At 44.0% G+C, this 16821-nt stretch overlaps 1 protein-coding gene across 2 annotated transcripts in view; it reads left to right on the top strand.

The window, feature by feature from the left end:
• The window catches only part of BICDL1 (BICD family like cargo adaptor 1), a 131320-nt gene that overhangs the window by 76586 nt on the left and 37913 nt on the right, over window positions 1–16821 (top strand). Inside the window, exons 5-7 of one of the 2 annotated variants that reach the window (XM_027865339.1) lie at window positions 6947–7126; window positions 11301–11519; window positions 13677–13820. In XM_027865339.1, coding sequence (XP_027721140.1) covers window positions 6947–7126; window positions 11301–11519; window positions 13677–13820 — 543 coding nt within the window. The remainder of the gene's footprint in view (window positions 1–6946; window positions 7127–11300; window positions 11520–13676; window positions 13821–16821) is intronic. The other variant, XM_027865348.1, reaches the window with a different exon arrangement.

A 16821-nucleotide genomic window follows, 5' to 3' on the forward strand; every position in this document is an offset into this window, starting at 1 on the left:
ACCTTGGGCAAGTCACTCAGCCTTCCCAGGTCTCAGTTTCTCCATCTGTAAAATGAAGGGGAAAGGCTACACGGCCTGTAAGGTCTCTTCTAGCTTTAGCTCTAAGATGCTCTGATCCCTGCCCATTTTCCAGAATGAAATCAGAATTAGAGAGCAGAGTTTGGAGTCAATTAAGAGACTGAGTGTGGCGTCAGGGGACTCAACTCAGGTTGAAACCTCATCTCTTACATTTCCCAGCTGTGTAAGCTCAGGCAGGCCTCAGTTCCTTCATCAAGAAATGGAGGGGATTGGATTAGTGATCCCTGAGATCCCTTCCAACCCCAAATTTAGCACCCTGTGGTTGTACGATCCTAAGTTTGCCCACCTCCCACGATAGCTAGGGCTTCAATTCACCTTCTGTCTATATCCTCAGACCTCCAGGAAAAACGTGAAATCGTGCTCATGTGTCATGTTCAGGAGATGCCCCAACTACAGATCAGTCAGCCAGCACTTGGAAAACTTTTTATTGATGTTTCATTTTTCCATCCCCTTTAATTCCAAATATATCCGTCCCCACTCGCCATACCTAGAGAGCCATTCTCAGAACAAAAAATTGTTAAAGAGATTAAAAAAAGCAGATCAGCTAAACCAACCTACCCATCAACCAAGCCTGACAGTATGTGTAGTGTTCCGCACCCGTAGTCCTCCACCTCTGCAAAGAAGGAAGGGAGGTGCATTTATTCTCATCTCTTCTTTGGGGTCAAGCATAGTTACTATCACACAACTCACCACTCATCCAACTTTTATTAAAGACCTACACATAAACCAGTACAAGCAGCCTATATTCTATTAGATAGACATGTAGATAGATATAGGTATATAGCTATAGATACACACACATACAGGGCATCTAGGTGGCGCACTGGTTAGACTGCTAAGCCTGCAGTCAAAAAGGCTCATCTTATAGAGTTCAAATCTGGCCTCACACACTTCCTTAGCTATGTGACCCTGGGCAAGTCACTTCACCCTGTGTTCCTCAGTTTCCTCATCTGTAAAATGAGCTAGAGAAGGAAATTGCAAACCACTTCAGTATCTTTGCCAAGAAAACCCCAAATGGGGTCATGGAGAGTAAGACATGACTGAAAACAACTGAACAACAACAAAGACATACACACACACACATATGTGTATATATATATACATATATATACATATACATATATATATACACATATATATCAATGCAACATTGATACAAAAATAAGGTAATGTAGGGAGAGAAGGCACTAGAAGCTAGGGGACTAGGGATCAGAAGATTCTTCATGTACAAGGTGATTTGTGAGCTGGCCTTTGAAGGGACAGGATGGATCCAGGGTCAGAGATCTGATGACAAGAGGCCCTGGTCTGATTGGGAAAGCTTCATGGCAAGAGTCCCAAGACCAGGGACCTGGGGATGAGGGTGATGATACCAAGTCTTAGGACAAAGTTACACTAGTTTATTTATTAGCACAAACCCCTAAGTTACCAATCTAACATGACTAGTTACTAATATAGTGTCACTGATTCAAACTTCACAACATTCCCCTAGCTAGGAGACAGAAAGTATTTAGGGGGCAGCTAGGTGGTGCAGTGGATGGAACTGTAGCCTGGGAGTCATGAACGACCTGAGTTCAAATCTGGCCTCAGACACATAACACTCACTAGCTGTGTGACTCTGGGCTGGTCATTTAACCTCAATTGCCTCACCAAAAAAAAAAAAAGGAAGAAAGAAGATATTTTCATCATTTTGGATTTTTTTTTTTTTTTTTAGCAAGGAGAAATAAGAAGTCTAGAGAAGGGAAGCAGTTTGCCCAAGGTCGTAGAGCAAATGGCAGATCTTGCACTAGGATGATTGTAATTGAGAAGTATATGACTCTTCTAAGTTCACAGAATGAGTTACAGGCATTATTTCATTGGAGCCCTATCACAACTGTGCAAGGTAGGTCCTATAGGGATTGTTATCCCCATTTTACAGGTGAAAAAACTGAGGTCAAGAAGTTAAGTGACTCATCCGAGGTCACAAAACTAATATGTATCAGAGGTAAAATTTGATCTCAGGACCTCCTAATCCCAAGTCTACCACTTTAACCAGTACATCGCAGGTCTCTATTTTTAATTAGACCTTCCATGATCATATTACTTTCATTCCCAAATATATCCCTGCCAGCTCCTCTGCTCAATATGCCACCTCTGGTAACTTTCTTAAAGAGAGGGAAAAAATTGGCACAAAACCAATTAATGCAACACCTCTCTGATAGTATATACAATATTCCACACTCATGGTTCCCTCACCTCTTCAAAGAAGGGAGAAAGATACATTTTATCAACTTTTCTTGGTAGCCAACCTTGGTCTTCATAATTATATTGCAATTCAGCTTTGTCTCTTTGTTCTTTGCATTTACATTGTTGTGGTTTCCTGGTTCTTCTTTCTCCACTTTGCATCAATTTGAAGTCTTCCCATGCTTCTCTGAATTCTTCATAGCCATCATTTCTTACAACCTGGTGACATCCCATGACTTTCATATATCACAATTTATTTAGCCCAGGGTGGGGAACCTGTGGCCTCGAGGCCACAGGTGGCTTCTAAGTCCTCAACTGTGGCCCTTTGACTAAATCCAAACTTCGCAGAACAGATTGCATACCTGTTGTCCATGAATGGGCCTTCCTAGCCAAGTCTGGAGGGGCTCCTCCCCAGAGGTTAGCCGCAGAGGGATGAATACTTTAATCCATTATCTCTTGAAGACTGTCTCATGTGGCATACATAATGGGGTATACTCTCCACCAATGGAGAGAGAACCCACACTGAGAAAACCATGGCACCTTGAAGTGTTAGAGTAAAAGGATGCCACACATACACAAAGTGCATTGATTATAGAACAAGGAACCTAAATATGTGTAGTTCTAGACCTGGGAGATTCAATTAGTGTGGGAAATTCCAGGTGTGGAAACTCCAACTATCAATGTAGAGTGAAAACTCTCCTTGGGCTTCAGATCTTTACACATGTCAACGGCAGAGGATAGCATTTTAGACTTGGAATCAGGAAGACCCGGATTCTGGGTTCCAGTCTTCCCTCAAATACTTACTAGCTCTATAACCCTGAGAAAATCATTGAAGCTCACCAGGTCTTAGTCTCCTCATCTATAAAATGAGGAGGTTGGATTTCATGGCCTCTAGGCCTAAGTTTCTAATCCTACGAGCACTTCTCCCTGCTTCAGCTGCCTTCTTACCCTGGAAGACTCCCCCACTTCTCTCTCCCACCCCCTCCCCCCACCAGTGAATCCCTCCAGGATCTTCCATTTTGAGCAAGTGGCCAGGCCAAACAAGGCTTCACTCCTGACTCGCCTTGCTTTGCCAATATACCCTCACCTGGATACCTTCTCCCTCCCACCCCCTCTGTTTCTTTTTGCTTGATTTGTAGTCACACACATGGGTAGATAAAGATGTATTCATCCACATATCACACATATGTATACATACATGCATGCACATAAAATATATGTATGGCTGTGTATGTATGTATATATCTATACACACATATGCATGCATGGACATATACATATATGTGGGTATGCATGCATTTGCGCAATTAAGCTCATACATCATATATGTGATATATCTGGTATACCTACACACGTGTATATCATCTATGTAAGGATATATTTATATATGATATTAAAATATCACCGAGTGTTAAAATATTATACACACTAGGGATCAGCAAACCACAAGACCAGGCTCAGGGCCATGGTTTGCTAATGCCTGATATACACAATACACATAACATATTAAGCTACATAGGCCCCACCTGGTAGAAGGAAGTGGGGGGTAGAGGGAAGAGCTCTCGCCTTGAAGTCAGACATCCTGGGTTTGAATCTCGTGTCAGACATTTATAAGCTGAATGACATTGGGTAAACCACTTCCCTTCTCCGAAGCTCAGGTTCCTCATCTGTAAAATGGGCGTAATACTTGCATTATTTGCTTCAAAGCATTACCATACAAAAGGCGCTTTGCAAACCTTAAAGCACTCTAGAAAAGGAAGTTATTATTCTATTGCTTCATTTTTCACAATACAGAAATTTGGGTCCTGGTTTTTCACTTTTTTTTTTTAGCTTAGGGAGTATTGGGGGGAAGTTGGTTTATAACTGTCAAGTTGGTGAACCATTTCTTGACCCAAGCCTCAGGCTACTATGGTCCTTTCCCCCTTCACGTCAACATTAATTAAGCACCTTCTGGAATGAATGAATAATTGAATTAATTCCTTCCAGTGTGGTAGGCCTTGAGTTTGTCTCACCTGCTGAGATAGTACATGGATTTCTCCTGAAAAACAATGAGCAAGCCATGTGCTGATGCCCCATGCTGTCCACAGGACGGCCAGCTGAGCCTGGGAAATATTTCTGAGGAACATCATTTTTTTTCATTCCTTCTGAAGTACCTCAGAACTGGGCGTGGTGAACCCCCACTGAGATAGAGCCATGCTGAGGCAGTGGCCTTGCTTGGGGCTCTTGGTCATGTGGGTGCACCCTTCAAGGCCCCCGTCACCCAGGGGAGTAGGGTAATTGGCTGCTTAGAACTCTCCCCCATTGCCCATTCTGGCTTGGAGGGAAACACAGCTACCCAGTTACATTGAGAACTAGCTGAAAGCCCCAACACTGGGATTCTGGCTACCATTTGGACAACATGGCAGGAGGATGGGAAGGGGTGTGGATCGTTCTAAGAAGCCAGATGACTTTTAAAGAAAGACATTGAGAAGTTGGAGGGCATCTCATGGAGGGCAACCAGGATGAGAAAGCGCCCCCCCCATACTGTATCAGGACCACTTGAAAGAATTGAGGATATTAGCAGGGAAGAGAAAACTTGGGGGGAACATGAGAGCTGTCTCTTCAAGGTCAAAATCATGAAGGAGAGGCCCTGTTCTGCTCGGTCCCAGTGGGTAGAATGAAGAAGAATGAGGGGCAGTTGTTGAAAGGCATATGTAAATAGAGGCATTTAGTTGGTACCATCAATCAAAAGAAGCATTTATTAATCACCTACTTTGTACCTGGCATTGTGCTAAGTGCTGAGAAATAAAGGGAAACACGATTGCCTGCCCTCAAGGAGCCCCCAGCCTAATGGGGGAGACAACATGCAAATAATTATGTTCAAGCTATAGACGGATAAGTTGAGATAATTAACAGAAGGAAGGCATTAGCATTAAGGGAGATTAGGAAAGGTGAGGGTAGTACAATAGATAAAATGTTAGACCTAGGGTCAGGAAGGCTTGAGTTTAAATCTGACCTTGGACACTCATTGGGTGACTTTAGACCAGTCATTTGACCTCCTTCTGCCTCAGTTTTCTTATCTATAAAATGGGGATAATAATAGCCCCTACCTCCCAGGGTTTGTTGTGAGGATAAAATGAGATAATATTTGTAAAGCACTTGGCAAACTTTAAAGTGATACATAAGTACTAATTATTATTATTATTATTATTATTATTATTATTATGACTTGATATAAGAAAAAACTTCCTAATAATCAGAGTTGCACAAAAGTGGGAGGCAGTGTGGTTTAGTGGATAGCACCCTGGACTTGGTTAGGAAAACCTGAATTCAATTCCTATCCGTGATTCTTACTAGCTATGTGACCCTGGACAAGTCACCTGACCTGTCTGAACCCATTTCTTCATCTGTAACATAGACATGGCAATAATATTTTTGTATTACCTCTCACTGGGTTGTTAAAGGGCTCAGGTATTAAAATGTATTTAAAGAACTTTGCAAGTTTTTTATATGCTCTATAAACAATATAATAGATGGAGCTTAGAATCAAAAAGACCTGTTCAAATCCCACCTTAGATCTTACCAGCTTATGACTTTATCTTTGTCAGCCTCAATCTCCTCATCTGTAAAATGGACTTGATGGTCTCTAAGGCCCCTGCCACTTTTAAGTCTATGTCAGTTATTATTATTAAACATAGAATGGGCTGACTTGTAAGGTAGTGAGTTCCCTGTCATTGAAAGTCCCTAAGCAAAAGCTGGATGATGACCTATGAAGGATGCTGCAGAGGGGGTGTGTGTCTGGCTATGGGTTAGACTAGACAGCCTTTGGGGTCCCATCCAATTCTGTGACCTGGTGGTTAGTGGCTGGTACCTTCAAGGAAAGGCTAGGGTCAACTCATCCTGGAGATGGAGGAAGGGCATGGATTGTTTAAATGGGAGGTTTTTAAGAATTGTGAAGGGGCAACCCTAGAAACAAATGACCCCCGAGTTTAATTTTATTACTCAAGAAAATCAAATTTGCCAACAATTAAACAAAGCAAATTTTTTTTCCCTGACCTAAGAATTGTTCATTAATTTTTCAGTGGTGTCTGACTTTTTATGACCCCTTTTGGGGTTTTCTTGGCAAAGATACTAGAGTGATTTGACATTTCCTTCTCCAGCTCATTTCATAGGTAAGGAAACTGAGGCAAACAGGGTGAAGTGACCTGCCCAGAGTCACACAGCTAAGGTGAAGTGACCTGCCCAGAGTCACACAGCTAGTAAGTGACTGAGGCCAGATTTGAACTCAAGAAGATGAGTCTTCCTGACTCCAAGTCCGGTACTCTATGCACTGCACCACCTAGCTGCCCAACCTAAGAATAACTACTGTCTTATTTGTTATAAAGTCACAGTATCCAAATGATCAATTAGTAAATAAGCATTTATTAAACACCTACTATATGCCAGGCACTGTGCTAAGCTCTGGGGATACCAGGAGAAGCAAAGGGCAGTCCCTGCCCTCAAGGAGCTTACAGACAACATGCAAACAAATACATACAAAGGAATCTATAGACAGAATAGCAAAGAAGGCAAATAAAGGCTGATCCTCCCACGGGGTGTACCTGCCAGCTTCCTCCTTTCCCAGTCTTGGTCCTGCCCAACAGTTCTTCCCTTCCTGTCTTTCTGAAAGCTCCACCAGAGTCAGCTGGAGCTCCAGGACGTCCGGCTCTCCTACCGGCAGCTCCAGGTGAAGGTGGAGGAGCTCAGCGACGAGAGGAGTCTGCAGAGCTTTAATGCCACTAGCACGTCACTCCTGTCTGAAATCGAGCAGAGCATGGAGGCTGAGGAGCTGGAGCAAGAGCGAGAACAGGTGTGACTCCTGGGGAGGATGGGCCGAAATTACATGCACGTGTTCGGGTTTGGTTCCTGGGGGGGGGGAAGGATCTGAGGAGGGTGAGGGTTAGTGGACCACAAGCTCGATATGAATCAATGGTAAGATATAGCAGCCAAAAAACATTGTCATCTGGGGCTGCATTAAGAGACGCAAAGTATCCCGAACTAGGTGCTGGTGATGATGATGATAGCTAACATTTATATATAGGTAGCTAGGTGGCACAATGGATAGAGTGCCAGGCCTGGAGTCAGGAAGACCTGAGTTCAAATCTGGCCTCAGACATTTACTAGCTGTGTGACCCTGGACAAGTCACTTCATCCTGTTTGCCTCAGTTTCCTCATCTGTAAAATGATCTAGAGAAGGAAATGGCAAACTGCTCCAGTATCTTTGCCAAGAAAAACCCAGATGAAGTCACAGAGCTGGGCATGACTGAACACAACTAAACAACAAAACATTTGTGCAGCATTTTAAGATGTGCAAAATGGTTTCCATGTGTTATCAGATTCAATGATAGTACTACACTGTACTCTGTCCTGGTCAGTCAACATCTAAAATATCGTGTTAAATTCTGGGTGACATATTTTAGGAAGAACTTTGGCAATCTGAGAGCATCCAGAAGGAAGTCAGGATGGTGAAGGGACTGGCCACTTGGGAGAAAATATTTTTTTAATTAAGCAGTGGAAAAAATATGCTGGTTTTGAAATCAGAGCACATGGGTTCAAATCCTGGCGTGGTCACTTACTGCCTGGGTGACCTTGGGCAAATTCTTTCATCTTCCTGGGCCTCAGTTTACCTATCTGATCATGTCATGAGTGGATTGGTTGAGGGAGGTAGGGATGATTGAACTGGAGAAGAAAAGATGTAAGGGGCCACTTACATGGTGATGCTTTTCAACAAAGAACAACAAAAAAGCCTTTGAAGTCAGAGGACCTGGGTTCTCCTGACTCCAGGGCCAATGCTCTATCCTCTCTCACTCCCCGAATGACTTTAGACAACTCTACTCAGAGCCTGTTTTCTCATCTCCAAATTTTGACCTTGAGGGCTTCTAAGGCACCTTCAAGCTCCAAGCCTGTGGTTCTAGGAAAGATTTTCATGGAGAAAAGATTTTAGGATGGACTTTTCCTGCTTGGCCAAGCAAACAGAAGGGTACACATTGTAGGGGAACAGATCTCAGCCCAGCAGAAAAATGTTGCAGCCCATCCTTCCGATGAGCTCACATGCCACTCAAGGGATGAAGAGAAGTTTAAGGGCAAGGGGGAGATGACTTTCAGAAGGGTGATGGGCAAAGGGGCAGGGGAGCTCAGGCTGGTAGCACCCGAGCTGAGCCGTGAAGGAAGAGAACAAGATTGAAATAGGGACCAAGGAAGTGGACATGTGTGCCCAGTTCAGTGACAGGAAACAGCAGGCTCAGACTGGAGACCTGCCATGTTCTACTTGGCCCCAGAGGACAGAACGGGCAACCTTGGGAACCGCTTGACAAAAACCCTAAGTTAGAATTGGCCATGGGTTTCCCTTCCCTGGAGGTTTTCAGTTAGCATTTATCAAATGTCTCCTACACACCAGGTCCCTGGGGAAATCACTTCAACTCACAGGACCCTGGATAACTTTCTAAGATCGATACGTTGCCAAGCAGGTCCTGATCTACACTAATCGAGAGTTTCCTTACTGGGAGCTCTATAGGCCAATAAAATTGCAGGTCTGATCCCCTACTTAAAAAAAAGTGAATCAAGCTTCTGTGCAAGGTGCTTAAATACAAAGACAAAAACTGAAACAGTCCCTGCCCTCAGGGAGCTTACATTCTATCATCACTCAATCAATAAACATTTATTAAGTACATACAATGTTCCACAGGACAGCCAGGTGGTAGAGTGGATAGAGTACTGGCCTGGAGTCAGGAAGACCTGAGTTCAAATCTCACCTCAGACATTTACCAGCTGTTGACCCTGGGCAAGTGACTTAACCTCTGTTTGCCTCAATTTCCTCATCTGTAAAATGGAGACAATAATAGCATCTTTATCCTAGGGTTATTGTGAGGATCAAACGGGATAATAATTGTAAAGTGCTTAGCATAGTCCCTGTCACATAGTAGGCATTATATAAGTATTTATTCTCTTCCCCCTTCCTTCTATTATAGGGCAACTAGGTGGGCACAGTAGATAAGAGCACCAGCCCTGGAATCAGAAGGATCTAAGTTCAAATCAAACCTCAGACACTTACTAGCTGTGTGACCTTGTCGCTTAACCCTGTCTGCCTCAGTTTTCTCATCTGTAAAGTGAGATGGAGAAGAAAATGGCAAACCACTCCAACATCTTTGCCAAGAAAACCCCAGATGGGGTCACGAAGAGTCAGACAGGACTGACTGAATAAAGAACAGCTATGTTCCAAGTACTAGGGAGCCAAGACAATAATGACACAGTCCTTGTGCTCAAGGAGCTTACATTCTATCATCATTCAATCAATAAGCATTTATTGAATCTTCCCTTTTATTTTTAATTTTTTGGAAGCAGTTGGGGTTAAGTGACTTGCCCAGGGTCACACAGCTAGTAAGTGTCTGAAGCCAGATTAGAACTCAGGTCCTCCTGACTTCAGGACCAGTGCTCTATCCACTGTACCACCTAGCTGCATTTATTAAATGCCTATTGTATGCCAGGCACTAGGAATCTGAAAACAAGATCGAAAGTCCCTGCCTTCAAGAAGCACAGATTCTGGGGCAGCTTGGGATGCAATGGATACAGCATTGGCCCTGGAGTCAGGAGGATCTGAGTTCAAATCCAGCCTCTGACATTTACTAGCTCTGTGACCCTAGGTAATTCACTTAACCCTGATTGCCTCCAAAAAAGAAGAAGCATGCATTCTATTGAGCAATAACAACATATACACAGAAAAGTAAATACAAAATATATATACATACATATTTGTGTGTATATTAGATAGACAGATAGATAGGACAGACAAGAAAATGTTCATGTATTCATAGACTGTATTAATCGTGGGATGGGGTTCAATGCCAGAGAGGTAAGTCCCACTGTCCGCCTTCCAGGACAGAGTGTATCTGAAGTTTTGGGTTCAGTTCTAAGCAGCATGTTTTAGGAAAGATGCATATTAGGAGGAGGGCAGTCAGGATGACGAAAGGTGTTGAGTTTGTATCATAAAAGGATGGGTTGAAGAAACTGGCCGTTTGACCTGACATGAGACTCAGCAGGAGACACCTAGCTGTCTCCAAGTATTTAAAGGGCTGCGATTTGGAAGAAGGATTAACCACGCTCTACTAGATCGGAGAGATCAGAGCTAGGAGCAGGGATGGAAGCTACAAAGAGGCAAACCTAAGCTATGGAAAGAGCCCCTGACTTCCTAGTCTGGCTCTGCCATGTACTGCCTGTGTGTGTAACCTTGGACAGGTCACCTCATTTCTCTCTGGGCCTCAGTGTCATCAACGATAAAATGAGGGGGTTGGACCTCCTATCCCTAAGTCTTGATCCTAACATCCTTACTGTCCCAGAGTGGAATGGTTGCCTCAGGAGTTTGTTAACAATCAGCCAACAAGCATTTATTAAGCACTTACTGTGTACCAGTGGGTTCCCCATCACTGGAGATAGTCAAGTGGAAGGTGGATGATGACTTTTGGGGGCTGTGGTGGGTGGGATGATCTCTCGAGCCCAGGTTAGGCTAGATGGCCATTCCCATTCTGGGATTCTGTCAGGGCATAGCTGATTTCCATTCCTTCCTACTCCCAGCTCCTCCCACTTAAATTCTTGTGAATTGACTGTGGAATGACCTGCCCTGGTTTTGTAGCCCTGGGCGCTGGCACCCAAGAACCATTGTCCTTCACCCTGCCAACTATTCTCCCACACCCCCTCCCTCCCCAAGTGCCCCTAACCTTTTCCTCACCCCTCCACATGACTTTCCAGCTTAGGTACTCAAGCGTGAAAGTCCCAAAACACCACAGGGAGGAGGAGCGAGCTGTTCAGACACGCTGAGAACAGCTCAGAGCGCAATGGGAGGATTTCACGGAAGGGGTGGTTAAGGAAGAGGGGAAGACCTGATGTCCTGGCTGCAAAAGGGCAGGGAAGGCTCTGCGGCGGCAGGCGTGGGGAGGGTTGGCAGCCTCTTCTCTGGCCCGCATTCCAATGTAATTTCTTCCCCGGGCCAGCTGAGGCTGCAGCTTTGGGAAGCTTATTGCCAGGTCCGATATCTCTGCTCCCACCTCCGGGGAAATGACAGTGCCGACTCAGCCGTCTCCACAGACTCCTCGATGGACGAGTCGTCAGAAACCTCGTCAGCCAAGGATGTGCCAGCCGGCAGCTTACGCACGGCTCTCAGTGAGCTCAAGAGACTTATTCAGAGCATAGTGGATGGAATGGAGCCCACGGTAAGAGGCCCTGCCGGGGGACTTCTTGGGCAGTGGCCAGAACACTGTGCTAGGAGTCTGAGGCCCTGGGTTGGGACCCCAGCCCTGCCCTTCATTAGTAGGATGAAGGTGGGCAAGTCACCAGGCCTCAGTTTACCCATCCTTAAAATGGGAAGATTGGAATAGATGACCTCCCAGATCCCTCCCAGTGCCAAAGCTATGGTCCTACTCTCTAGGGCCTTGCCGAGGGTAAGGGCATGAAGTGGAGGGAGTCATAACAGAGGCCACTAGTCCAGCTCAGGCTGCACAATAAGGCATTTCTTATAAACCAATACAGCCACTATAAGGGTTTTACTTAACTATGCATATTTGCGTAACAGTTTTCTTTTTGTTTTTCCCCCCTCAGTGGTCAGGGAATGATGGGGGAGAGATTGAAAGGAAAGAAAATGGATCTTTTTGTTCATTGAAAAATGTAAAATTAAATTTTTAAAAATAAAATATTTGGACCAGGTCTCTAGTCAGCTAACCTGAAAGCACTGGAAGACACGGGACAGAGATCAGGGTTGAGAGAGCATGATAGCATTGTAGATAGAACCCTGGATTTGGAGTAAAGAGATGCAGGTTCAAATCTTGGGTCTACCATTTGTCCCCTGTGTGACCTTGAGTGAATCGCCTTCCCCTTCTGGGTCTTAATTTTCTGATGAAAAATTAAAGTTGGACTATGTGACCGCTAAGAGGCCTTCTAGCACTCAATCTATAATCCTCTGACCCCAAGAATATTTAGTGCTAAATCCGTTATGATCCTGGAAATGCTAGGGAAGTAAGTGGAGGCTGAGAGTCAGGGGCTCTTGTACACCACAAATGGATGAGCTCCTACTTCCCTATTTATATGATGGGATGCTGCCCATTCAATTCAACGAGCACTTATTGTGTGCTAGTCACCGTGTTCAGTGCTGAACATCCAAAGAAAAAACTATGGCATCGCTGCCCCAGGAAGCTTATATTCTATCAGAGGAAACACCATCTACACAGAGATGAAAATACAAAGTATTCACAAAGTAATTTCAAGTGGTAGACAACTCTAAGCACTAGGGAAATCTGGGATGGGCATCATGTAGCTGCCTGAGCTGTGCTTTAAAGAAAGCTAAGTTTGTCAAGTTGAGGCAACAGACCATTCTAGGTATGGGGGGGAAACCCTTGCAAAGAGATGGAGGTGGGAGATGGAATGTCGAGATGGAAATTACAAGTAGGATTACTTGGAATTCTGTAGGACTGTTTGGCTGGAAAATTGAGTGTGTGAGGGGGAAAACTCCTGCCCAGAGAAGTCATGAATGAGTAAATGTGGAAAAGGTCAGTTGTGAAGGGTTCTTACTGTTCCCAGTCTGGCTCTTGTATTCCCAGTTTGGCTCTTGCGCATTCGAGGGAGAGGTACTGTTCTAATGAGTTTTCTGTATACACTATTTCCTTGACATGTCCCTTCAGCCAAATATGGCAGATTTTTGCCTTGTTGACTCTGCTCAGACTCTCAGTCCTTCAGCTATTATTTATCTTCAGTTTTCTTCTTCCCACTGAGTATCAAAATCTTTCTGACTGTGCCAGGTAAGGTGAAATGGTAGGATAGCTGTCCCTACCTGTGTTGGGTACTGGCTGTGTTGAGTTCGTGTTTTATTATGGCTGTCTAGGACCTATATAGATCAGTAGAATCCCTTAGTAAAATGTAAGCTTCTTGAAGGTAGGGACTGTTTTATTTCTGTCTTTATAGGTGCTTAATAAATGCTTGTTGTTTATTCAATTGAATCAGGTCAGTCTGGGAGAAGAAGGAATGATGTCAAACTGGGGAATATGATGGATTATACCAATTAAATTACTCTCCCCCTCCCCCCTCTTCCCTTAACACTTGGGCAGTAATGAATACTAATTATTTGCAATTAAAAACTGAGCAAAGGATCTCTCTGTCTCTCTTTGTTTCTGTCTCTGTCTTTCTCTGTCTCTGTTTCTGTTTCTCAGTCTATCTCTCTCTATCTGTCTTTCTCTCTATTCCCATCTCTCAGTCTCTCTGTCTCTCTTTGTTTCTGTGTCTCTCTCCCTGTCTTCCTGTCTCTCCTGCTTTTCTGTCTCTCTCTTCCCCCGCTCCCTCTCCTTATGTCTGACTGGTTGGTGGCTCTCTTTTTCTACCAGAGCTCCCGGAGAATTGATGACGACACCTTAGAAGAGCAAATCAGACAAACCAATGAGGACTCTAGAGCGCTAAGGGAACTGATGGAAGGAGAAAGAGGGAAACTGAGGCAGAGCCTAGAAGAATTACAACAACTTCACAGCCAGGTGAGTGCCTCCTCAGCTGAAAAGGAAAACGGGTGCACAACCTTACTGGGTCCTCTCAGTACCCCAGGCATGAGAGTTTCCCAGGAGGCCAAGTGTCAAATTGACTAGAGAGCTAGATTTGGCATCTGGAACACCTGGGGTGGAATCTTACCTCTGCCACTTAGGAGCTGTGTGACCATGGATATGTCACTCTCCTCTCTCCACCCTAGTTTTCTCATCTAGAAGAAATGGAGATCAGACCAGTAACACCCATAGGGTTGTTTTAAGGTTCAAATGAAAGAATGGATATCAATTACTTTTTTTGGAACTTTGAAGCCATATTTAAATTTCAATGATTATTCTTCTTGGAAATGGCTGTCTCTATTACAAGCAATGTGGTTTCTTGGAAAAGCCACTGGATTTGAAGTCAGACAACCTGGGGTCTTATTCTGGCTGTGCCAATGACTTTGAAAAGGTCATTTCCCCTCAGTTTCCTCCCATATGAATGAGAGGGTTGGACCAGATGGCTTCTTGGAAGCCACAGAAGGGGTCTTTTCCACCTTTAGAGCTCTGGTCCTAAGATCCAATGAGTAGGTGGCCTCTGAGAGCCCTGCTACCTCTCAATCTCTGATCCTTGGGGGACCTCTGCTGTCTGCCAAGCTGGAGAGGACAGGGAGGGGCTGAGGCTTAGCACTGAGTGAAATTAGCCAGGGTCAAAATGCCTGATCTGCCGCTGTATGGCACACTGCCTTCTGCATGGCTTAATAAGTCTGCTGGATGCCAGTGTCTGCAAAGAGTCACTTTTCCGGGAACACTTGGGTAAATGGATAAGGTTGGTGAGTTTCCAAAGGCTATTTAGCAGGACAGTCTGCACACAAAGGAACAATTAATTTTTTACAGATCTCCTCCTTCAAATCAGGGCTCCCTCTACCAGCCCTCTTATAAAAAAAAAAAAAAACACCATCATCCCTGCCAGCCGATTCATCCTTAGCAAAAGTTACAGCGGCTACCAGGGATAGAGAACCTACAGCCTTGAGGCCACATGTGGCTCTCTAGGTCCTCAAGTGTGGCCCTTTGAATTGGATTCCGTCAAGGGGCTGCACTTGAGGACATAGAGGACCAGATGTAGCCTCCAGGCGGCAGGTTCCCCGCCCCGGCACTAACCCCCGGGGCCCTTTGTATTAGGTTGTAGTTTCCTCTAGGGCCACTAGGTGGCGCAGTGCATAGAACCCTGGGCCTAGAATCAAGGAAGTTGTTAGGAAGTTTTTCCTGACATCCACTTGAATATGTCTCTTTGTGACTTCTTAATTCTCACCTCTTGGGCCAAGCAGACTAAGTCTAATCCCCCATATTCAGCGAAGTAGTACAGTGGACAGAACCCTAAGCTTGAAGTCAGGAACACCTAAGTTCACATTTGGCCTCAGATACTTTACTAAGTATGTGACCCTGGGCAAGCCACTTAAACTCTATTTGCCTCAGTTTCTTCATCTATAAAATGGGGATGATAATAATAGCATCTATTTCCCAGAATTGTTATGAGAATCAAATGAGGTTGGTTGGACTAGATAACTCCTTAAGGTAATCTTTAGGTTTAAATATATGATCTTATGAGGCAGCTAGGTAGCTCAGTGGCTAGAATGCTGGGTCTGCAGTCAGGAAGACCTGAGTTCAAATTCAGCCTCGGACATTTTTAAGTGTGTGACCCTCAGCAAGTCACTTCACCTGTTTGCCTCAGTTTCCTTAACTTTAAAACGAAAATAATAACAGCACCCACCTCTCAAGGTTGTCATGAGAATCAAAAGAGATAATTTTTTATTAATTTATTTTGATTTATTGATAATCACTTCCATATGCTTTTGAGTTTAAAATTTTTCTCCCCCTTCCTCCCCACCACCCTCCCCAAGACGGTGCACAATCTGATATAGGCTATACATTTACATTCATATTAAACATATTTTCACATTAGTGATGTTGTAAGTAGAAATTAAAACCAATAGGAGGAACCATCAGAAAGAGGAAACAAAACTCAACAGAAGAGAAAAAAATAACAAGTCAGCTTCCATAGTTCTTTCTTTGGATGTGGATAGCATTTTCCATCACAAGGCCTCTGGAGATGTCTTAGATCCTTGTATTGCCAGGAAGGGATAAGTTTATCAATATTGGTCATCACGCAACGTGGCTGTTATTGTGTGCAACGTTCTCCTGGTTCTGCTCACTTCACTCAGCATCAGACCATACAAGTCTTTCCAGGTTTTTCTGAAGTCAGCCTGTTCATCATTTCTTATAGCACAATAGTATTCCATAACATTCATATACCACAACTTGCTCAGCCATTCCCCAATTGATGGGCATCCTCTCAATTTCCAATTCTTTGCCGCCACAAAAAGAGCTGCTATGAATATTTTTGTACATGTCAGTTCCTCTTCCCATTTGTATGATCTCTTTGGGATATAGCCGCAGAAGTGCTATTGCTGGGTCAAAGGGTATACACATTTTTATAGCCCTTTGGGCATAGTTCCAAATTGCTCTCCAAAATGGTTGGATCATTTCACAACTCCACCAACAATGCATTAGTGTTCCAATTTTCCCACATCTTCTCCAACATTTATCATTTTCCTGTTTTGTCATGTTGACCATTCTGATAGGTGTGATGTGGTACCACAGAGTTGTTTTGATTTACATTAAGAGATAATATTTGTAAGGCACTTAGCACAGTGCCTGGCACATAGTAGGTGTTTAATAAATGTTTGTTTCCTTCCTATGTGGTCCAACCAGGGGGTAGTAGAGAGGAAATAGGACTTCCTTAGTCCTGGACACTAGACAGCCTACATACTCACTCTTTTTTCTGGCTGTTAAGACAAGCTGTTGACTCATACTGATGCCACTAACGTTAATGTCCTACTTAAGTTCAATTGTACAAGCCTTTATGTGCTGCCATGTGCCAGCCATGGCACTAGGAACCAAGTATACAAAGACAAAAACCAAATAGTCCCTGCCCTCAAGGAACTTATATTCTTTTCAT

The sequence above is a fragment of the Vombatus ursinus genome, unplaced genomic scaffold (genome assembly GCF_900497805.2).
Source record: "Vombatus ursinus unplaced genomic scaffold, bare-nosed wombat genome assembly UNPS02001287.1, whole genome shotgun sequence".
NCBI classification, from domain to species: domain Eukaryota; kingdom Metazoa; phylum Chordata; class Mammalia; order Diprotodontia; family Vombatidae; genus Vombatus; species Vombatus ursinus.